Source organism: Ammospiza nelsoni, chromosome 1, assembly GCF_027579445.1.
Source record: "Ammospiza nelsoni isolate bAmmNel1 chromosome 1, bAmmNel1.pri, whole genome shotgun sequence".
Lineage (NCBI taxonomy): Eukaryota > Metazoa > Chordata > Aves > Passeriformes > Passerellidae > Ammospiza > Ammospiza nelsoni.
The window spans coordinates 47295252-47319418 of record NC_080633.1 but is presented as its reverse complement, the minus strand read 5'-3'; the positions used below and the strand labels follow the sequence as shown (position 1 = coordinate 47319418).

At 41.1% G+C, this 24167-nt stretch overlaps 1 protein-coding gene across 1 annotated transcript in view; it reads right to left on the bottom strand.

The window, feature by feature from the left end:
* Nucleotides 1–650: 650 nt before the first annotated feature.
* The window catches only part of NPSR1 (neuropeptide S receptor 1), a 55588-nt gene continuing 32071 nt past the window's right edge, over nucleotides 651–24167 (bottom strand). Inside the window, exons 3-9 of the mRNA XM_059483250.1 lie at nucleotides 17758–17861; nucleotides 17337–17430; nucleotides 12634–12835; nucleotides 4003–4079; nucleotides 3228–3317; nucleotides 926–1106; nucleotides 651–802 (exon numbers count right to left, since the gene is read on the bottom strand). Of these exons, the coding sequence (XP_059339233.1) occupies nucleotides 709–802; nucleotides 926–1106; nucleotides 3228–3317; nucleotides 4003–4079; nucleotides 12634–12835; nucleotides 17337–17430; nucleotides 17758–17861 (842 nt within the window). The 3' untranslated portion in view covers nucleotides 651–708. The remainder of the gene's footprint in view (nucleotides 803–925; nucleotides 1107–3227; nucleotides 3318–4002; nucleotides 4080–12633; nucleotides 12836–17336; nucleotides 17431–17757; nucleotides 17862–24167) is intronic.

Here is a 24167-nt window from a genome sequence, read left to right as displayed (position 1 = left end):
CTGTGCAGATGTGTCATGTGTGAGTCCTGCTGAGACAATGGTGTGCCACTGATGTGCCAAGGTAGGACAGCAGGGAAATAACACACTGGAAGGGGATGAAGAGGTACAGGGACAGTGCTGCTGGTGTGATCTGAGAGGCTGGGCCAGGTGATGTGGCAGGCAGTATCCCAGCCATCCATTCCCCTCTTCTCTGGCTATAATTTTGTAAATGGCTCCATATGAAACCCAGATATAATTACACAGAGTGACAATGGTGTTTTCTCATTGGAAAAGTGTCTGTGTTTTCATTTTAGCTAGGGTCCTTGCTCTGTAATTGCTTGTAAACACTCTATTGGTTATAAGAGCCAGATGGTGCAGTAGATGGCTTTTAGTGACTCCTGAAAAATAGAGAAGACTCTGACTAGACACCATTTCCATTTTTTTTTTTCTGTTTGGAGCACATAGATTACAGCTTGCTTTAAACAGAGGGTCAAGATGAAACCCCACAACAGAGGCATGCAAACCTCTCATAGTGAGCTTGGCACTGGCAGTGTGCAATTGCTGAGGCTGCAGTGCCCACCCAAAATGTGTGCTGCAAGGTGCAGAGGAGTACAAGGTGCAGGCTCTTGCCCAGCAGTGTCCATCCACTTCACCATGCACAGGGCTTGTGGGGGACCTCTGTTTTCCTCTGTACAGGTGCCAGTGTGGCTTTGCAGAACACTGTCAGTGCTAGATGTATTCTGGTTTCGACAGGACCTGCATCTCCTGCCCTCCATTGCTCCTTTCCCGCAAAGTCCCCCCCAGCCTTTGAGTTCTTCTTTCCCTACAAAAAAATAGAGAATGGTCAGAATTAAAGAAGTCAAAAACAGTTAGTCAGTTTAAGGACTGTGTTTATGTGTTCCCTCCCTTCTTAGGGGTAGTCAGAGTGACAGTAAAGGAGCAATACTCGGAAGGGGGGCAGAGGCTGTTGCTGAAGAAGCAGTAGATGAGGGGGTTGACGGCACTGTTCAGGGCTGGCAGGTTCTGAATAATCACAGATGCGTAGAAGCGCTCTTTGGTCTCAGGCAGTATGTTGAAGTTGTCCAGGATATCAAACAGAAAGTAAGGGCTCCAACAGAGAATAAATGCTGCAGACGAGACAGAGAGAGGAAGAGCTTGACACTGGATAGTTTACCAATTTAGGGAAGTAATTACACACTCATGGAGCAACTGTCATAACACATAAATATTTGTTCATGCAAAAAAAAAACCTCTCCCCATTCAGGATCTTATTTAAGAGAATACTTATTAGATTGTGCTTTTATTTGTCTTTATTTTTATTTTAATGCCTATAAAATATATTACGTGTGTTTCTCTAAGTGTTTAGAGTGCTCCCTCTAGACATATTGAGACACTTCTGAACACTACACAACACATAAAGGGTAAATAGGTAGCCAGTTAAAGCATCATCAGTTCTAGTGAAGTGCTCTTTTAATGGTCCCCGGAGTGAGCAGCCAATCTAAATGTACACACAGCCAAAGTGCTGCTCTGTGACAGTGCTGCCTGTCACAGCCACCTATTAAAATAAGGTTCTCAGACACCCAGGAGCAAGGAGTGACACCCTTTCACACTGCATTATGGCAAACCAACATGCCACTCGGCATGCTGGATGGAAACGCTGTGTACGTGGAGTGCGCAGGAAGATTCTCCTGGTTTCCTGTACTGCCATTTGAGAGATGAATTTGAGGAAGGGAAGAGAGGACTGTCTGCTCATAGCCTCTGCTTTGGTTCAGAGTGACAGGGAAAAAAAAAAGGTTAGCCACGGATCTAGCTTTATTTGCAGGCATAGGGAATAAATCTGTCTCACACAAATTTCTGTGCCGTCTCTTCTCACAAAGGCCTTTGATTCGGGATTTGCATAGAAATGCTGGGACAGGTAGTTCACTCAACTAAGCTATAGTACCTGGGTTGCAAACATACAGGTAATTGTGAAATCAGACTCATGATGACATCCTGACTCAGATGAGACAGCAGAGTAAACCTGTGCCTGTTTTTTTGTCTCATTAATCAGAATTTCTTTCCTGGCAGTCAGCTGAGTGCTCACTAAAAGTGCAAGGTAAGCTCCCTTCCTGTTTTTAGAACAACCAAACAGGAGGTGTCTATGCTTAGATATATGCAAAATAGCAATACACAGTGCCAGAGTGTGGATCATAGCACTCACTATGCAGAACTTTAAGTGGCTTTAAAAAAATCCATGGATGTTAGGTGTCAATCTGTTTGCACATCAAGAGATGCTGGGTGCCTAATATTATCAAGGTCTGCTGAAATACTTGAGCATCCATGTGAGTTCTCAACATCTGATGGCCTTGCAGTAGTAGTTGTGTCTGCCAAAAGCTTTCTCTGATTGCCACGCAGAAAAGTTCAGACACAGAGAAGCTGTTCTTGAGCCTATGGAAAATATAAATCACACTGGCCTCTCTCATGTCTGCAGATGCTGCCTCTAGACAGTGAGCTAAGCTACTCAAGTGGCTGTTATCACAATATTCTCCAATCTGAATTTTACACATTTTTGGAAAGAGAAGCAATCTCTTTTTCAGTGTCAAGGGATGACTGTCAGCCCTTGGGAGTAAACAGCTTTAGTTCCTTTCCTGCATGTCTCTGGCAGCTAATCATAAGCTCTGTGTGATGCTGCCTTTATTTATTGAGATAGAATATCAGCCTCCTAATTGCATCAGAATAATGTAATTTCCCTGGGAGACAGAGAACACCTGCACTAAGTCATCTGCTGCCCACTTGGGAAAGGAGAGTTCATTCTTTCCATCTTGGCAGGCAACACACCTGTGACATTAAATACAATTGCTGCACATCTCACCTTTCTTCTCTCCCTTGCACCACCCCAGCATCTCACAGGCCATATACAGCGTCTCTAAGCCTGAAAGACAACTCAATTGCCAAATCTTTTGGCAGTCTGGATAGAAAAGAGACGTCCTCTTTCTTTCTTCCTTTTAGACATTGTCTCTTCACTTTCTTTATGTACACAAGAGACTGTGCATCTAATTTAATTCAAAGGTTACGTCAGATACCTAAAATAGAAATATATCAGCCAGAAAAGAGGGGAAGGACAGGATCAGAAGGCAAGTCAGGTGTCTGAGTAAAGCTCCTTCTCCAAGCCATCTACTTTGTCTGCTGATGACAGAGGTTGCTGAGGAAAAGCAGCTTCCTAATGTCAGCATCCTCCCTAGCTCCCAGCTCTGGGGCTTTTCACTTACCAAGGATAATTACAATGCTGTACTTGATCGCCTTCACCTTGGCCCTGGATATGAACCCACGGCTGCTGTAGCCACGGGAGGTTTTGCCACCTGGGAAAAGAACAGTTCAGCTGGTGAAAGAACAGGACTGGTGTGTGGATGTGTCAGTGTGCACCTTGGCAGGCAGGACAGGAATACACAATCTCATCTTTCCCTGGTGTCACTGTCACCTCAGTAGTTCCTGAAATTTGGACACTTGCAAATCTGCTCAAGTTGGACAATCAAAACCTGAGCCACCCAAAATAAAAAAAGGAAAAAGTAAGCAGAGTAGATCCCCAAAGAGATCTATTTGAGGCATGTGTAGTCTTGGGATGGAATACTCCAATCACTTTCTAGCTTTCTGTGCCCAGGAATTTCTGATCTTGAAAAAAATTTAGACTTGCAAGTACATATGAAGACACAGAAAAAGTGTTGCCAAGTATATGCTAGAAAAAACTATTCTGGGAATGGACAAAGTTCTAGGAGTAGGAACTCTAACTTCTAGAACAAGTAGTTTTTATTTTTTATTCATTTTCTCATAGATGTTTCCTATTATACCTCTAAAGAGAATTTAGTGTCAAAGGGAAGAAGGTAAGTAATGTAGAAATGAGTTATGAATGAACAAATACAGAAACCCCATTCCCACCACAGCGATAGGGGCCCAACATGACATGTGCATGTCCAAGCACTCCCAGATTTGTGAGGATCAGCTGGAATTGAATCACAAAGCAGGAGTCACAGGTATGCTGAGACTCACCAGGACAGCTGGATAGGATGACAGCCTGAGCTTTGCTCTTCATCCAGATGGTTCGAATCACGATTGAGTATATGACGCTGCAGAAGGGGAAAAGTTGCTGGTATTAGGCACAATAAATTTAACAGACATCCCAGCCATTTGTGCTCTAAGAATATACTTGTCCATGTGTAAGGAGTTCACAGAGGTGGTGGGATTGCATAGGAATAATAATAGTAAATGACAATAATAATAATTATTATTATATGACTCTCCCACAGTATTATCTGTACTGAAAAGTGAAGACTTTTCACCATGGACATCTTTATGGTTGCCCTGGCTTTGCAGATGTCAAATCTGAGGCTCAGAGGAATGCAGTGATTCGGCCAAAAATCTTTCAGGCAAGAGCTCATTGGTGATTTTGAGCCAGTCAATGCCAAATCCATCTGAGTATCAGCCCTGCAGCACCAGTTCTGATGAGGGAAGCAAGGGAGGGACCTGGTTTTATTGTATGTATACTTCAATTTTGTTGTTACTTTTTGGATGTGAAGCTGGTGAATAAAATTTCACCCTGGGGAATTAGATAAGGGCAAGATCCATGAGAAATGCAAATAAATACAGAAGTGCTCAGTTTTGGATCTCAGTGTCCTGTGGAGAACTGAATCAAGGAGAACTGAAGTGTCAGATAAATGGGAAGAGTTAGATGATTCAAAATCAGATCCACCACAATTTGCGTATTTAGAGAGGTTTATATACTTTCAATAGGAAAGATGAAAGGTGTCTTAGTATACAGTGACCTTGCATAGTTATGGAGTTTCCCTGTGCAATAGCCAATCTGGACTTCTACTCACTTAATATAGAATAGATAAAAATTATTCCTTCAAGATGAAGAGCTGTTTAAACCACCTCCTGCTTGAGGATATTAATTGTCATAAACCTTAGTGGTCCTTATGTGAAATAGGTGCAACAAAGGACATCATTTCAGGGTGTTTTATAGAGGCAAAAATGTGTCTTACTGTTATATGGCTTATTTTTGTTATCAGAAGAGGCATTATACTTATTAGTCCCTTCAGACTGATACACGAGTCTTTCCTACAGCGCCCTCAATTTCTAGACACGCTTGCAAAGGCAGAATTTGTGCTCAAAAAACTATGAAGTTTTGGAGGTTTCCCTTTGTGTGGAAGTCTGAGCCATCTGGTTTCCAGGCTCAGAAGGTGAGAGCTGTAAATTCAAGGTGCAGTCTGGGCTGTGCAGCAGAGCAGCAGCGTCCCTGCCCAGTGAGGGGTTTGCTCACATCTGCCTGCAGCTTGGACTACATCTTGCTCTCCTTAATCCCTTCAAAAGTCCAGCTTGGCTCCCAGCTGATTTGAACATTTTCCTTTCATCTCCTGGCTTCTCAAGAACCTGTTTATTTGACAGCTCATGCACTTGAAACTCGAGAGTTTCTTTGTACTTTTTACAGACAATGGTGGAAAATTCATGTACGTTTCTCCTGTGATTGTTCCAATGAATCAGAATGTATTATAATGATAATTGTTGTCATCTCAGAAATTTTACCGGCTCACTCTTAAAAGTCCTGTTTTTATTTTCTTCCTAGCCTGCTGTCTCCAGCCTGACCTCTTTATTTGCAGTTGAGACAATGTCCTTTCTAATGCAGATTTTCCTTTGTCCAGCAGGAAAGATTCAGAGTTTCTTAAGCATCAGGACAAAGGAGTCTAACTCTGTAGTCAAAATATCCTTACTTTCAGCCAAATGCCATAAGGACTGAATTATGAAGCCAGGCTCCTCACTTGCTTTGCCTTGACCCCAGAATTTCTGCCCTCTTGGCTGCAGTCTGGTAGGGGCATGTCTTTTGCCAGATACAGTTACAGCATCTGTCTTCTCACTGGCATTTCAAGTATGAGATTGCATGCTGATTCATTTGAATCCTTAATTTTTAGAGCTCCTGAGGAAAGCTGAATTGTTGTTTTCATCCAGCAGCTTAACAAAGTGCTGCCAACATAGTGGACCTGTGTCGGTATTTTTGCTTCTGTTCATCTTTCCTTTCTCTGTAGCTGAAGCCAATGGAGCCTTCCTTATCAAGAGTGGACCAGAGGTGGTGTAAAGCTGCTCAGGGTGGGTGTCAGGAAAGTGTACATGCTAGGTAGACTTCTGAGCAGCTCTTGTGCCAGCCGCAGTTATTCATTTATAATTTGATCTCTCTGGGACTCCAATTCATAGTAGTGTCTGACCCTTTTCTTTATTTTTTCCCCAGCAATGGAGCTGAGAAATTGGACTTTCCAGAAACGAGTTACTAAAGCATAGGATCATAACAGGCACCTGCACGTGTGTTTCAAAGCCACAGAAGTAAAAAGAGGGCTCTTATGGAAGAGAAGTATTTTTCTTAGGAGGGAAAATCAGCTTTTTTCAGAATATATTCGTAGCTCCTTTCTTTCTTGTAAAAGGCAGCTGGAGGAGGATACAGAGGTTGCTCAAATCTCAAAGAAATTCTCACTTGAAAAATGAAGTGGCAGATGAGCAAAGAGTAGCAGGGAACAGATGACAAACTGATATTCAGAAGAGTGTTTGGAAATAGTCTGCACTATTCCAACCATATCCTGATTTCTGCTCCCTTCCTCTGGACTCTGAACCGCTCAGCCCTCACTGCCCAGATGTAAAAGCCTGTGGTACACACTGCCACAAAGCTCTTTTTTTAACCCATGCAACAGGCCTGCATGCTGCTGGCCCTTGTCTCCCCCGAAAGCACAGGGAGCTGTGATGTGCAGCTCTTGAGGCCCAGGTGTTGTCAGGGTTCTTTGTGTCTGTAAGTGCACAGCAAACTGATCTTCCAGCCCAGGCTGTAGGAGAGAGACTAATGAAAATGTACTAAGGTGGAAAAGTCAAGCCTGGATGGAAAATTCATCCAAGCCATTCTGAAAAGTAGCTGCTCAGGCTTTGATGACCACAGGATAGAAAGGACATGCTGTTGATCTGAAAATGTGATGATTTTTCTAACCCTGATAAAATAGGTATCTTGAGAGGTAGGAGAAAAATACAAAAGTATGGCTCACATTATGGGTGTATCTCAGAAATTAAATTCTTTGCATCTCCAAAAATTTGATCCAAATTTTAAAAGATTAAGAGGCATGTCCCTCATAGCCTGCTATTAGTTAATGGTGTTGTTCAATATGCCTCTTTGGTAATTACAGCATTTTTTATCCGTGTAAATATGTAACTTAGGGTTAGTCATACAAATGCAACTGTGAATAATCTCACCCCATCTGTATTTTTAATTCATAGACCAGTTTGTTTGTTTGTTTGTTTGTTTGAATAAAATGTCTTCTGGTAAAGCTATGTACTGATATTAACAATCATAAGTGTTATTGATCTGCCCACTCTTTAAATGTAGATTTTTTTGGAAACAAAATCTACATTTTATTTATTGGAAATAAAATCTATGCCCACTATGAGGGCGTCCCACACAGCCTCAGTATTTTCTAGTAAAATGAGCCTTTACCATGGCAAAAGTGCACTTAAGCTCCCTGTTAATTACTTCTATTTATCATCCAGTATTGCCTATTGTTCCCTATACTTTATTTGTGCAAAGTGATGTGGCTGCTTTGTTTTATGGCAGCTAATTTACAGCACTATTTGTCTGAAGAGAAAAGTAAACTCATCTGAGCAAACCATTGCAGCCACATGTAATGGATAAGTGAAGAGATGGACAGATATTAGAACGTGTGTGCAGGACCCAGGGTTTTTATTTAGAAATAGAAATTGCAGGCAAAAAAGAATGGCCTCACTGAATCAAGTTCAAAAAATGACCTTTGGTATTTTTATTAATGGCCTTTCCAGTCCTTTTATTTGATTTAATTCAGAGAAATACCTTTTATTTAATCTATTTTTTATTTCATTACAATGCCTTGGGTTTAATTCCATATTTTTCCTTTTAGATGATTTTGGTTTTTTTTCTCTTCTAATTATTTTTCAGCTGCTCCAAAGCAAATGCTCTCTTTGGAGTTCAGATTTTAAACAGCAGATGGATAACTTTTTCCTCTGTGCTTCAAGAGAAGTTTAAGCAATTTTTTTAAAACATGAGTTTGCAATTATATTAGGTAAATGTCTATGTATCATATTTATAATTTTAAAATATAAAAAATATATTTAGCAGTCATGAATAACAGCTAAAAAACTCTGAATTTCTGGATACTCGAGTGCCAGAACATAATTATGTTTTGGCACAGAGTAGCAATGCAGACTAGAAACACAGTAGCTCTTCTGTTTCCCCATCACAGGTTCCGAGGGGCCCAGGTGCAAATATTTGCAGGAGAGCAGTGTGTAATCTTGATTTGAGCCATATTTAACCTCTGTTCAACAGTGTCCCAGAGGTTTTCAACAATCAGAGATATCATTTCAGCTTTGCTTGGTGTGTTTCGGAATAGGAGGAAAGGCTTTGGTTATAGCTGATGACACTTGTCCCAGAAGAGGAGAGAGCTAATTACTACAAGTTCCCTAATTACTTTTTTTGAATCTTCTGTGGTTTCATAGGTTGGTAATATCAACTGCAGATGAAGTGGTAGAATAATGTAAATAAGAGGGAACAGGCCAAATTTTTAAGCATTGTATAGAAATGCCTGACTCAGGATCTGTTGTTCTTCTTGCACAACATTGAGACAGTGGGGACAAGGGAAGTTTTAATATGAAAAGAACAAATATTCTCCACTTTTTTCAGCTCTCAAAGATATCCACACACTGGGGTTAAAAATACCAATCATAGCTTTTCATTTTCTTTTCATTATTCAGGTCTTATTGCTCATTGGTATTGTAATCAGATAAAAAAACTTGCTGAAAAACCACAAGCTTTTTGATAACTGATTGCTGATTCTCTAGTTGTGAAGAAGTGGTAGGAATATACCTCAGAAGTATTAAGGTCTTTCAGGCTGTTGCAGTTTTCATCAGAAATTACCTTTCTATACATACATTTTTAAAAAACCAGGGGGTGAGGGGGAGAGAGTGCTGCGTTCTTCTGGTTCACGTTTTGGCTTGGAATCTGTAGAGTTTGCTCACACCACATCTGGGGGTTTAGCTTGTCAGTGGAAGGGTTTTCCATGGTGAGCATAAGGTTATCAGCTAAATAATTCATTCCATGGGCTGCAGAGTTATGAATAACACAACTCCTGTGAGTTAGTTGAAGGCTGTCAGGAACACGTGAGATCAGCTCTACAGAGAGAGCTGAGAGCTGGATGAGAGAAGCTTAAAAGATGATGGTGTCTGAACTGTAACAAGTGAAAACAGCTCAGCCAAAGCAGCCTATCTAGTGTGGAATTAAGTCCTGCACCTGAAAAGTAAGATTTTATCCTTTGTATGCACTTCAGATGAACAGCACCAGAAAAAGTGCTGTCATCAGTGAACTGCTTTGCTCTAGAGGTTAGGTTTTCAGCAGATTCAGGCAGCAGAACTAATTAAGAATTAACTCTGGCAGCCAGTGTCCCACATTGCATCAGACACCTGCCATGCAGCTAAATCAGAGTGCTTCAGCAGAGAAAATAAAGTAGCTGTGCAAACAATATGAATTCTTGCAGAAAAGGTTTAATTTTTTTCTTTGTGTGCACCCTGCCTTGCTTCCTCACTAAGTGTGGTGTATGACTTAGCTTCTGGCTTATATGTATTCACGGCTTCTTCTACTGATCCTTGACCTTTCAGTCACACATTTATGGATCTTCTCTCCATTTCATGTTGTGGCTTTTTTTAAGTAACATCTTCGGCTAAAGGTCATAAAAAAAAAAAAAAAAAAAAAAAAAGCCTTCCTAAATTTATTAAATAACACCTTTCATTTTATAAATAATCTCTTGTCAGAGTAACACACAACTGGAACATATGTGATTCCTCTCACCCTTATGAAATAGCATCTCGTTTATCATCTTGTGCACCTGAAAGTATTGGGTGGAATAAAACTTTTACAGAGAAACTGAGTCCCAGCGGGTATTAGCAGCCATTCCTGCTGTTCTTGAGCCATAAATTGCTTACCAGAGTATTTGTATGCTGCAGCCACATCAGGTGGATTAGCTTTAAACTCCTGGACTGCCAATGATTTTTAAAGGAATAGATGTCACACCTTCAGGCTATGTTGCCAGATGTTTTACAGATACATTGGCTGGGAAGCTGCAACCTTCACTTTTATGCTTGAGACTTTAAAAAGTGTTCTAAAAAATAGCCATTTCCTTCCAAATTGCATGGCATTTTTTCATAATGTCTCTGCTGACCTTGCCCTGTAGCTAATCCTCTTTTTCTGTGGTTTTAGACAATCCTCTCTGTTCTGAAGAAAATAGTATCACTGACAGCTAGAAATAAATAAGCACAAAATAAATCCTTCCCTGCACCACTCCCCTTCCTTCCTTCCAGTGCCAGACACCACTTTGGACCTGTCAAAAATATTTTTTTCTGCTGGCAAGGACACAGGAGCATTTGTGTTAAAAAACACTGAAACCAGGAATGTTTCTGGGCAGGTGATGGACACTGCGCTGCCCCTGGCTCCAAAACCAGTGGTTTTAGCTCCTGTCCCGCCATAAACTTCTTGTGTGAATGTTGCTTGTGGTTAAAGCCACAAAAAATTTAGGATGCTTTATTCATGTGTCAGATGTCAGGACAATCTCATGAAATGCCAGTTTCACTGCCTTTCTCCTTCCCCTCCTGTCTTCATCACCTTCTTGCTTCTGGGGATTTACTGTAAAGCAAGTCACAGAGCTGATCTGGTTTGAATATCTTTCTTTGGCAGGGAGGAGGGGAGCGTAATGTCAGCAGCTCTGAAATATTTATTGCTCTGTAGCTTGCCTTTTCTTGCCAAACAAGTATAGATGGCATGTAAAAGGAGTGGCTGGTCTGTAACAGAAACCATGCAAATCTATGTGTATGTTAGAGTGTGAAAGAGATGTTTCACACACCTGTGGAATGACTGGTAACTGGGCAGGCTGTGGGGTCTTTTTCCTGAAACACTTAGGATGCTGGCTAGAATTTCCCAACTGCTGCCTACTTGAGAAAGCTCATAAAAGAACCCCTTTCACAGTAACAGCCAGCCTCAAAATTTTCTGGTGCCATTTCTTTTCATGTTAAATTGCTTTTTGTCTGTGCAGTGTATGTTTATTGTTTTTGCTGCTACTGCTGGGCTGCAGATCTACCCACATTTTTATTTACATATTCCCAAGAATATTTTTTCTGCATATTGAAAACTTGGCTGGCTTTCAGATACAGGAAAACATGCAGAGAAATTATCCCACCCAGGAAGGATAACTTGGGGGTAGTTTTTCCTTTCTTCTCAAACTTTCCTTTAAGGAAAACTTTCTTGATTTTTTTAAATTATATCTATGCAATCTGGCACAAAAATTAGAAGATTTAGTGAACTGACATGTTATGAACAATGTGTAAAAATCATCCTTTTTCTCTAGGGAGCAACACTGGTCCATTTTGAATCCATATCAAAAAGTCAGCTAGATAAGTTCAAGCACCACATGGTTTTGATTCTATCAGAGATAAACTAGTTGTCATTAAAAGCTGCAGAACTTAATCTCTGTGATAAAACAGTAATAAACTTCAAGGTTATGTAGTCACTCCTGTCATCATCTAGAAGAGATCAGTCTCTGCCCACCCCACTCTCACCCAGGGCACTAATGAGCAGGAAGCTAAGGGACACTCATGGCTCATCACTCATTGGAAAAGCAGCTGGAACAAGAGATAAATCCAAGGGACATTGCAAAAATAGCTCTTCTCTCAGAGTCCAAGCAGCACCAAATTATGGGGGGAAAAGAGGAGTCCCAACAAGTCTTTCTTGCTGCTGACAAGAAGAGATGGACACCAAGAAATACAATTGTAACCTTGCTAGTGAAAGAAAGAACAGTAATGGCTCTGAGAACTGTCACTGACACTGGCAGCATTTTGAGGCAGTTAGGAAACCTCACTCCCCTCCCACATCTGATTTTGACTGCTCTTGTGCATTGGTGGCTCCTCATGGCCAGTTACCTTCTGTTCCACAGCAGCTAATGGCAGTGCTCTAGAGGGAGGCTGATCACGAAGTCTGCGATATTGATTGACCTCAGTTTTATACAGTTTCTGCAGATTGTCTTTGTGACTTGAGGCAAATCAGTCTCAAATATCTGCTTAGGTTTCCTAGCTTAGGTTTCCTATTACAAAACAGGAAGAAGTACATTTGTTCATACTTTAGGATAATTGGCAACTACTTGGAGCACTTGGAGATTTCTTTCCAATCCTGGTGAAGGAATCCTTGTCGAGTATTGTGAAGCTTGAGAGCACTTCAAGTTAATTTTAGTTTAATTAGTGTTAAGTGCAGTTTCCTGTTCTTTTATTAAAATTATCTTTTGTAATAATGGACAAATATTCATACTGGGTTTATAAAGATATCTTTCAAGCCTGAAGCTGTGGAGATAAGTGGACACACTTAGAGATTCATTCCTTTTTTCAGAGAAAATGTTTCTGGCTGTTAATACCACACAGAGAACACCCAGGGCAAGTACAATGACCCCTGTATTATGTGATAAAAACCAAAGCAGCTATGCAGCAGGTATGGAAATGAAATTGTAATGAATGACTAGAAATTAAAGCATTAAGCTGATTGCACACTTGACAGCATTCACCACACATTTGCTGACTGGGCTTTGGACTCACCTGATTATGATCAGAGGAATGAAATACACCAGGAAAGCCACAATTGTCATGTAGGGGATCCAGTAGGAGTCATCAGGCCAGAGAGCCCAGCACTGCACTTCCCCATTGGAGAGCTGCCGTTTCCCAAAAATAATCAGAGTGGGTATGGAAAACAGGAAGGAGAGGCTCCAGGCCACTCCAATGAGCACTTTTGCCTGCCTTTCTGTGTAACAGAGTCAAACAGACAGTGTCAGTGGGGTTGTTGGTGACAGTGAACCCTCACAGCACTATTAACAGAAAGGCAGGGAGGAGGAGGAAATTCTGTGAAGAAAGGGAATTTTAGCCTGCAGCTGGCTGGTGCTGAAAAGACTTCAAAGGAGAAAAAGGATTTAATCTCTTTCTCATGATAAATTGTCATGTCATTAAGAGCTTGTATTTTTGCAAGTTTTATTTAAGGATGCTTAGGGCCTGTTGAATCTGAAACACTCTGAGAAAGGCACTGGTCAGGGTCAGCAAGTCAGAAACATGAAATGCAAATGGTAGCTCTATGCCACCGAGAGAACATCACTTATGGGTGTGAAGGACCTCAGACCTGCCCTACTGCATGCCTAGTGATGCACCTTGAAGTGAGAAAGACTGCCAAACATTTCCTAGGAGGAAAAAGAAAATGCCTCAGCTCAGGATCAGAACAAGATTGCCTTTAACTCCATCTGCAATTTTACTGTCCCAAAGAAACATGGGCCTGAAGAGCCTGGGCATCTCCTGCCCTTCTCTGTATGATGGTAGGAGTAAAAGTTAGCTCCTGCTGATGAACCCATGCCATGCCAGGAGTGGGCTGCTAACCACAAGACAGGGCAGATGACGGTGATCCAGTGCCCAGCCCTGTTTTATCTGCTGCAAAATACAGGAACTGGGAGATCCTGCTGGACTTCATGGCGAAGAACGGGAGCTAAAGGACCTCAAAACCTCCAGCAGGTTCATCCTCTTGACTTCTGGCCACTGCCAAGTGAGGAAAAGCAAGTGGGAAATGAGATGATGTCTGGTGGCACCCACAAGATTTCGTAAATATCAATGGGTTGGAGCACAAAGTTCCAAAGCTTTAATTTTCAAAAACCTGCATCTTCTGGCTAAAATCCAGTTAGCTCTAGCTGAAAAGTGTGGGGAAAAAGGGCTTATCTGTGGAGTACCCATGATTATCAGTGACACTTATTCCTCCTCAGCCAGATTGCAAGAGGAACATATGGGGACAGATTTTTTTTTTTTTTTTTAATCTGGGAGCTTTAGTGTTCAAATACTTTATTGTCCTAAAAAATACCCGAGGTTGTGTGTGAAATAGAAAACCACTTTAAATTATGCATATCAAGAAGAATGTCTTTCCTCCTTGAAGCTCTAAGAGCAATACAAAAGCATGTGGGCGAAACATTCAAAAAGTAATTTTATGCTTTATAAAACATCAGTTGCAAATACTCAGTTATCCTGCTCATTTTTAAATGCTACCCACGTTCAGGAAAGCATGGTCTTGCTAATCTAAGGCTTAAGGGAACTCTGATGACATCTGCCTAAGTGAGAGAGTTAGATTAAGGCTATAAATATTGTACAGGCAAAAGAGAACGGTGAAATTTCCCAAAGCATAAGGGAATAAACTTAGCAAAAGGAATATTAAGAATAAATTTCACAAAATATTTCATCACAGAAAGGACATTTCAAATGTGAGCTAACTACTTAAATTACAATCATGCAAGCCTCAGTGTTTTTCTAACTAAAAACGATCAGAGCTGGAAAAGAAACCTTTTTTTTTACTGTATATTGAACAGAACTGGGTAATTTGGGTTGGCAATAGAGATATTTCCTTGTGTTTCATAGCATTTTTCTGCAATGTTCCTTTATTTTTATTTTTTAAATGTCCCTTGCATTTGGTAGAATATGGCCTTGCTAGTCTAAAGTGTTTACAGGGCACTGATAGGGAAGCAGATTTTTGTTTTGTTGGAATAATGTCAATTTTCTGCCTCACCAGCAGGGCTTTTTTTATGCTGCATTTTTAATAGCTGCTCTAATATGCTCAAAATGCCAGAAAATCCCATAACTAGAGCTGTATCAGTTATAAATGAAATCAAACAAATAACTTTTGAAATACAATATTCTATTGAACCAGTCTGAGCATTTTCCTTTAGAGCTTTTCAAACTGTGGTGGCCAAGACTAACTCCCAGGGCTGGACTGGGAGCTGTGAGCTCTGACTCTCCTAAAAGAAGTTTCCTTGTGACTGTTCCCTTCGCTCTGCTCCCACCACCCCTGCCCTGTGACAACGGGTTTGAGAGCATCTCTCTGCTCCCAGCAATACGGGACAGGGGGTCACCTCTTGGAAGGACCTTTGCTTTCTGCTATCCAGAATGTCAATACTGTAAAATCCTTTGATAAATTGAGTGCCACCTTAAAATTAGGTTTTAAATCCAGAATCTTAGTGACAGCACTGTTTCCAGCCCAAAGCCCCACAGGGATCAGTTTACGCCTTTTTGGGTTTTGTCATTTTCTTCAGCAGTTCTTTTTTCACCTGTTGTTTAGTTTGCATGTTGTTTGCATATACCTTTCAAACATGATGAAGTATTCATAAAATATTTTCTGCTATAATTTCTCAGTTTCTTTTCTTTTTGATCTTTATTTTACAATTTTTTCTTAGTACCTTTTTGGTTGTAGAATTAGATGTCTCATAGTAAAAGCTTTAGGATTAAAAGGCATGTTTCTTTCCCATACTGCACTTTCTCTGGTCATTGATGTATTTGGTATGTATAAAATATTCAGCGGTTGAAGTTTGTTTTCTTAAAAACCATGCAAAGAACAGCTCATTGCAAATACTTTATAACAAGACTTGAGGCTAGTAACTAAACCACAATTTAAAAAAATAGTTTGACATTTTCAAAGTGGAATGTTTGACTTTTTTTTTTCTAAAATGATATTTCAAGGCTACATGGAAACATAATTTTTCAAATCAATAAGAAGAAAGAACTCTTTTGTTTCTTGATTGAAGGATTTTGGGGGGATGAGTGTTTCATTTTGCAAAGAAATTTGCCATAGGTTGACTCAGAACTATTCATGAAGTTCCTCTGTGTCATCACCAATGACAAAGATTTGTAAATCTCTTTGTTCTCCATCTGTAGAATAGCTAAGAGGGCATTTCAAAAGCGTCCCACACAGCACCTCTGCAAGGAATACCTGGGTGCAAAAGGTGATTATTTTATGTACATTCCAGAAGGTTGCTATGTTTAAAATATACCTCTCTAGAGCCTTCTTTTGGATTTACAGCTCTCTTCTTTTTTCCTTTGAACATGGACTTTGCTTGTGCATCAGTGTGTAGCCAGACCTTGCAAGAGGCAGATGGGTTTTGTCAGTGTTCTCTCTGCTTGTGACCTTTTTCCCCTGACCAGAGCTGCACCCAGCTGATGATTATGCTACCCTCAACTGGGGCAACATCTGCTTTTCTCCAGTTTAAAAAAAAATCAAACAAAAAAAACCTTTATGGTCTAGGTATAGGAAATGGGATTTTAAAAAGGCTTTTATGAAGATTTGAAGTGATTTTTCACGGGTTCTTTTTCAACTTCAAAGAGCTTTTCAAAGATTACCCATCAAATTCTTTACTATACCCAGGCAGTAATTTAACAAGCACTGCTTTTCCTGTGCCATGCATGAATAAGAAATGCCAGCAGGTCTGTCCTGCTCAGCCAGCAGGTTTATGAGCCCCCACCCTGCCTGGTTGATGAGCCCTCCTGAAGGAGCTGTAGAGCAATGCCACCTCTTCCAAAGCCCACTGAGAAAACCTTGATATCCATCTCCCTGTGCTGAAAGAGTTGATCTACACACTGGGGAATATAAAGCTAAATTTTACACAAGTTTTTGAAGCTTTCAGACCTTAACATCTGCCAAAGCTGCACACTGTCAGAGCTGTGATTGACTCACAGGTTTTTAAGGCCAGGAAGGACCATTAATCTGATCCCCTGAATGGAGCCATCTGGCAAAAGCCATCAGTGCTCCAAAACAAGAATGATACTTGCATCTGATTAAAGCACATCCTCCAGACCTCATGGCTCTTGTAACTGTTCTTCTTCCTCCCCACCTGCAATTTCTGTTTCTTCACTCAGTGCAACATTCTTAGCACCCCACTTTGGCTCTGTGGGGAAGAAATAATTTTTTTTAAACTGTACTGCTAAGAGGCCAGGATATATCTGAGTGCTGTAAAAAAAAAAAAATGAAACCAAACAAACAGAGGAAATTATAAGAAACAATAGATACCCAAACTTATATGCTATGTCTTTTGAAGATACATCAAATTATTGTGTGAATTCTCAGTACACCCTCCATCCAAGTTATTTTTTAATGTGAATAAATAGACATTATAGATGTCTCAGCTCCTACAGTCAGGATAGTGGAACAAGGGATAGCTTTTGTCCATTAAAACTTTCTAAAAATCCTGGAATATAATGAAAACCATTATGCTTTTTAAAATGTCATTTCATTCTTTGCTAACACAATACTTGTAAAAACTGCTGAGGGCTAAGTGGAGTTTAATAAATCTTGAAACCACAGCTACTTCGTCCTTTGGAAAACTGTAACAGAGTTCAAATGCAGCTAGAGCAGGAATGAATAATTCATAGCAACAAGGTTTGGAATTTTGAGAACTAAAAAATTGCCCAATAATGTCTACAGCAAGAAAAAGGTACTGAAATTCTCCTACCTCCTTGCAAGAACTTCATGGGGTAAACTATGGCATGGTACCGGTCTATGCTTAGTGACACGAGGACGTAAGTTGAGGCATAGAGAAGGACCACCTGGGGCAGAAAGCATAACAGGACAACAGTTGAGACACATTTATTGCAGAAGGTGATGTCAGTGAGAACTCTGAACTAGGAATGTTTCAAAGCTTAATGGGGGAAAAAAAAAAAAGAAAAGGAAACCCCTCCACCCCCTTGTATATTCACACAGGTATTTTTCGCTTTTCCTGTCCACAAAATTTAAAATATTTAATATGCTCTAACGTGTTTGATCTTTAAATGAACATTTTCAACATTTAGCACTTTTGCTGCTAGAAAAAATTCTACACAGCGTTTTTGTCAGAGTTTACTGCTATGGGGGCACAAAGCACGAGGTTTTTGTACCTGGAAGTAGCGAACGACCCTGCAAACGATATCAGGGGCCATAAAATCTCCAGTGTAGCGCCAAATGATGTCTGTCATTATGTTGATGAGTCCTGTGAATGAATCTACAAAGACATTAAGTGAAGAAGCATTGGAAGAAGCAAATACAAGACTTCAGGTGAACCACAGAGGCAAGTAGGACCCTTGGGGTGTGTCTGCTCCCCAGTCCTAGGGGCAGTCAAGCCATGACCCCTCAGCCCAGTATGCCAGAGGAGGTGGGAAAGCCTCAGAAAACACCCCATAATTATTGTCTAAGTGTGTCAGCTTGATTACTGCTGTGACAAATACTGAACCACTGAACATCCTTTATTCTTTATCTGTTATTTCACTTTAAAAAGTCTCCTGTGAAATCACCTGGAGTGGCAACCAAATGCTGCTAAAGTTAGTGGAAATTGTGTCAGGAGTTAATTTGCAAATTTAATTAATTAATGACTAACTGTGCCTTGTCAGCTTGAAGTTAACCTACTTATGCCTTTACTTTTATACTTTCCAAATAAAATACACCTCAGGCTATTTCTTCTTTTTTCTTCTTCTTTTTTTTCTCCTGCAAGAAAATCTAAAGAGAAATTCCAGCCTTTGTTCTGTTTCTTATTGAACACATGAGTGCTCAGAGAGATGCAAGTTTTACAAATGAATCACAAGAACTGGTACTCCTGTTTTACACACAGGTAATATTAAGTTTCGTCTTCAAAACCAGCTTCTCTCACATGGACAAGAGAAATGTTTTCAGTGCAGTCCATGGAAGAAAATATCGTGCCACTTCAAGTAAGGTGTCATTTTGCTGTTCTTGCACAGGTTACCACGAAGGGAGAAAACAGGTTAGGAAAACATTTCATGCAATTTTCAGGACAAAATCAAGAAATATGAAGAAAAAACTTCAGTCTATATTAAAAAAAAAAGTGTTTCATTTTGCTACCACCATTTTACACATTCAAAAACCATCTCTAAAGTGTAGTGCGATAAAGATATTTTAACCCCCATATCAGAAGATTTTGATTTGAAATTTATGCCTTTGGAAACAAACTATTTCAACAATTTTAAAAAAATGTTTGGGGAAATAAACAGTTTGGGTCAGTATTTCCAAGGAAATAGGCATATGTTTTGCAAAATAGGTTTCTTCTAAGCCCTTTGAAATTACAGAAATTCCAGATATTTCTAGTTGGAAATTGAGATTGCAGCTTAATGCTTCAGAAAAAGCAACCTGGTTTGCTTCACTGGAAAATCAGGTTATTTTTTCTGTATCAGTAGTCCTTTATCTCCTCATTTTCTTCTTCCATTTATCTTCCTCTTCAAGTCTCAGTTCAAAATTAAATTAGTGTAACTACATTGCTTCCCTCCTTATGACTACTGTTCAATTAATACTGGTTTGCTCTTTATTCTCGCAGCGTTTCCCAGCCCCATTTTCTGTCTCTTCTCTCTTCCCCTGCCTCCAGAGAGAGGCTGGATCAGAGGCAATATCCAGAAGGAAGTCTGCGGTTTGAAACGTTATGTTAAATATTGTTCATTGATTAGGGTGATGGGGCAAGGAATGATTGTTCCTCTGATGAGTACAGTGGCTTTAAGACTTTACTGAAAAGACTGTAGGTATATAATTAAGGTGGTCTTTGAAAAAACCACACAGTTGAAGTGTTTCAGAAAGCGAAGTGCATCCTCCAGCAGTGGTTCCAACCGATCCCTTTCCCTTGCCTTACCCCTGAATTATTGATTCATAGTCTCTCTCTCTACAGTAATGAAATATATATTGGTTCAAAGTATTGCACGTCAATAGAGCTTCACCTCAGGGCATCCTTCGGCTTTTGATGGTCTGAGCATCCGCCAAGCAGGTGCTAAATCAGGGCTCGGCTTTGCTCGGGAGGGGGAGGGCGCGGAGGCTGCCCATCCTCCTGCCAACCTCAGTGCTCTGATGAGGAGAGGGAGGGAGAAGGGACAGCACCTCGGTCATCTCCTCAATTCCCTCTTCTCATGGCCGTCTTCCTGTCTCTTTTCAGTGCATCGGAGAGTGCTTTAGTGGTGCACCTTGCAGCTGTGATGAGAGAGGGGACAGCATCCTGGTGGTTTCCTTCAGGTAAGCAATTTGGCAGTCCCAGGTAACACACTTTCAGCTTACACCTTTCAGCTTTCTTGCGTCAGGAGTGTGATTTTTAACTTATGCATGTCCCCCACTTCACTGGAGATGTGATGAAGATCCACAGGGAAATGAGCCTTTGTTTGGCTGATGCTCAGCCCAAAAATACTCTCCAGGGCTGCCCTCCATGCATCCCACTCGTGCAGCTACCAGGCAGTGCTCAGGCTCAGGAGCCATGGCAAAGTTTATGCAGCAGAAGCAGATGCCTCTCCAGAAATACAGAATGTGGATATCACCTCTGTGTTTTTCATGCTACCGGTCTTTACCCACTGTGTGTCATTACCTACAAATATATCTATAGCCTTAAGTACTTCAGGAGCTTTAAAGACAACTCAGAATTGTCATTCCCTTGAGAGCCGTAGAGTGAGGTTTTTCAGGTGACTGCAGAGGCTTTTAAATGAGGCTTAAACTTCACAGCTTTTTTTGTGCTGGCAGCCTCAGCTCCTCTCCCCCAGCAGTATGTTCTAAGAGCTCCTTGTGCTGAATTTCAGAATTGTGGAGGGTTCAGCATGAGCCTCCAAGCACGTGCCCCTGAACACAACATACATGTGTGTACCAAAGCCAATGCACCTGTGTGGGCCAAATTCAGTCAGATTTCTCAATGCCCTTTAATTATAGAAACATTCTCCCACTCAATGCCCTCATGCCCTCCTCAGGTTTTAAGAATATCTCTTGTCTTTTCAATCCTAAATGTACCAGACTAACTGTTCTCAGAGGATCCTTCAGTCCTCTGCTGCCTGCTCCAGAGAATGTTTCTTATCCCATCTCTGCCAAGGACCAGGCTCTCTCAGTATGAACACACATGTCTCGAGGGTTTGTCCTGCAGAATTTATACAGGGCCACCAAATAAATAATGTGCTTTGTGCTGGTGATCAGACAGCATAAAGGGAAAATGCAGCAAGCCCACAAATTATGACAAAGGATTGCTATATACTCTCCAGAGACACAAGTACCTAGTGCAAACCGTTATTAGTGATTTAGACACTAAATGTGCTGCTCATTAATCTGTTCTCTTATGCTCATCACACCTTCAATAACTAGACTTTATATTTTTCACACCGTCACAGTGGTTTTTCTTACAAGCCTCTTTTTGCACAAAGCCCTGACATGCCAGCACTATGAACATGGTATAGAGATAATGAATTGCTAGCAGACCTTTTGCCACTGGTAGATGAATCCTTCTCACCCTTGTATCATCTCAGATGCAATTATGTCCATGACCACAGCATCTTGAAATCCTCATTTGCCATGTAATTTGAATTGCTGTGGTAGAGGTCGGTGCATGGAAGTCAGCTGGTTTCAGCGATGATCTCAGCAGATCACACATTCCCTGGCTGCTTTTGGCAAGCTTGCACCTCAAACCGTGTCACTGGATTGCATCATTGCCATCCTGAGTGGTGAATGTCAGGTACACAAAGCTGACATAGCCAATACATTGCTCTAAACCTCAGTGTCCTCATTACTTTGAGTGTGCTCACCACTCCTTACAAAGCTGGTGGCTCAAGTGTTAAACACTTGTGCTCTTTCACTGACAAATGGGGCCAAACAGCACCAAGATAATTTCTAAAAACTGTCCTAAGCAATCTTCACTCACAGCTGTGTACAAGCCTTGTCATTCCCACTGCCTTCTAAACAGTGTTCTAAGTTTTTTTACTAAGCAGCAGTGTGTTTACTGTGGTACTGTGTCAGCATTGCTAGGCAACAGTGGGGTTATAAGACCATTTAATTACTCAGAAAAATAGGCAGAAATTCAATTAATGAAATATATTCTCTTCTCATTCAAAATAAAGATGCCAGAAAGTGATTCTTTTTGACTTCTAAGCCAAATGTATATTCAAAGAAGGATACAGATGAAACAATTCCGTGTTGAAGAGAGAACGTGGCACTAGTGTAATAGGAATGGAAGAAGTTTGCTCTTGAGGGAGAGTGGATTTTCTACAAACAAATGTAAAAGAAAAAATCCATGAGATTTCAATAATAAGGAAAAGTAGAGGGAGAAGGGGAGTAAAGATAGCTTTGCCTGGGCAGAGGGAGGGAAGAAGATCTTTGTGGGGTTTGTGCAACTGGACAGGTCTGCAAACCTTGATCTGCCTCCTCCCTGCTGCCACCATGGCCACAGACAGTCCTCAAAGGCAGAATTAGTGTCTGCCTTTACAAACCTGTCAGCATTTCAAAATGCAGCATTTTTAGACAGCATTTATCAAAAAGGCCAAGAAAGTGCCTGAGAAGGAGAAGCGCCCTGTTGTTCCCAGAGGAGACTGAAACATGCTGAATATAGAGCTGCAGCATCTGTCGTTGGGAAATATGTCAGGTACTGAAACAACCTGTGAAAATCCTGGGTCCTAAAGGCCAACACAACTCAGGTTTCCATCATTGTAGCAAAATGCCTTTGGATTTTTTTTACAGGCACGAGTGAGTGCAGGCGTTGCCTCTATAGTTTTGAGCCCAGGTACCACTTGGTTCAGGAGGTGATTGCAGTAGCTTGGGTAGTGGGTGCTGCCTCACATGACTGATCTCAGAAATGTAAAAAAGAAATCACTGCCCTTGGAGGGAGAAATATGAATGTCAGCTTGCTGTTGGTGTGAGTGAAACAGACTTTTTTGTCAAAAAGCCCTCCACAGAGAAAGAAGTTCATTATAGAAAGCAAATGGAGGTAATTAGCAATCTGGCTTGGGAATAGACAGGTTACAACTGTCTCAGATAATATGTTCATAGAAATTCATTGACTTGATGGTATTGCCACAGGGATGTACCTGTGCAGACTTGAGGATATTCCTTTCATTGCAACTAAGGAGGTTCAGACAAAAATCTGCACTAGCAAGTCTACAAGAAAATGTCTCTATCATTTTATTATTACTACTGACACCACTCTTCCCTCAAGATGCTCACCCTGAGGATGAAAGTCTTTTCTGTCAGAAGTGGAGAGCAGATTGCTGGTAAGCTGTGATGGGTTAAAAAGCTCCACATGTCATCTCAGCTGCAGTTTCATTTTCCCCTGATGAGAACAGTTCTATTAAGTTGGATGTGGTGATCCATGACATCTTGGTGAAGCTGTGCCTCTTACTAAAATACCTGCTCTCTTTTCGTGTCACTTACAGTGATTCCATTTTAACGAGGTATATCTTGTTCTGCTTTGTAAACAGCACCAAGAAGCACAAGGAAACACAACATTTTGTAAGGCAAGACAAAGGGTGCAAGCTGCTGGTCAGGGCTGAGCCTTTCATATGGCTCATTTTTCCTGGACCTCGTGATGTACATTCCCATCACCCACCACTCCCCAAGGAGTGGATCCTCTGGAAGCATCAGAAGCAGCAGTTCACCAACACCTGCCTGCAACTGAGTGATAGACCCATAAAAACAAAAGTGGCTTCATTGCCCTATAGCAAAATCAGGTCCTGTCCATGATTTTAAGCTGATGAGGCAGCCACTGCTCTCTGACCTTGCTGCTGTGTATCACACTTTATGTGCTATCAGCTAACCAGAGTCAGTGCTGTGAACTGGCCTTGCAAGTTAGCAAAACTCATATCTGATATTTCTACAGGCCTGTGTGTGCAAGATATTTAAATTAGGTGTTCTTAGGGGTCCTGGAGGTCAGCTTTAATTCAGGCACAGGGCAGAGATAACAGGAGAAGCTGCCCTGCCTCTTGCAGACACCCCTGCAGCTCATTTTCTCCCACTCTTCCCATAGCCTGTGATGTCCACTGTAAATTTCACAGGTGGCTTTGCAAGCATTTACTGCACTAGAAATAATTTTGTAACCACATGTCCTGAAAAATATACCCAGAACTCTGTTCTCATTCAGGACCTGATAGTGAAATAGGTTGTGTCCCTGCTCTGGGCATCTGTAGGACAAGATACTTACAAGATGCCTTTTCAAATTCTGACATTTTAGCTCTTTAAACACTGAGCCAGGAGAGCCTGGTGTGTGGCCTCTCTGTGCAGTCATGGAGCAGCAATGGGCTGCGTGTGGAGCAGGGTGGGTGCAGGGGCCTGGGTGCAAGAGTTGCCCTCGTGCTTTGACAACTGATTCCTCCTCTTCACAACCCCTCCAGGTGCATTTATCTGAGTTTATGGTGGTTTGCAGCCCCTTGCTCCAGCACTGCAGAGCATCTGGGCACCATGCTGGAGGCAGGGCCAATAGGGAGGGTGGTTGACAACCCCAGGAGCTGCCATGGATCTGCCAATCTTGATTTTAACTATTTTAGAAGTGTTGATAAGAAGCAGATGTGATTGTGCTAACGCAGTG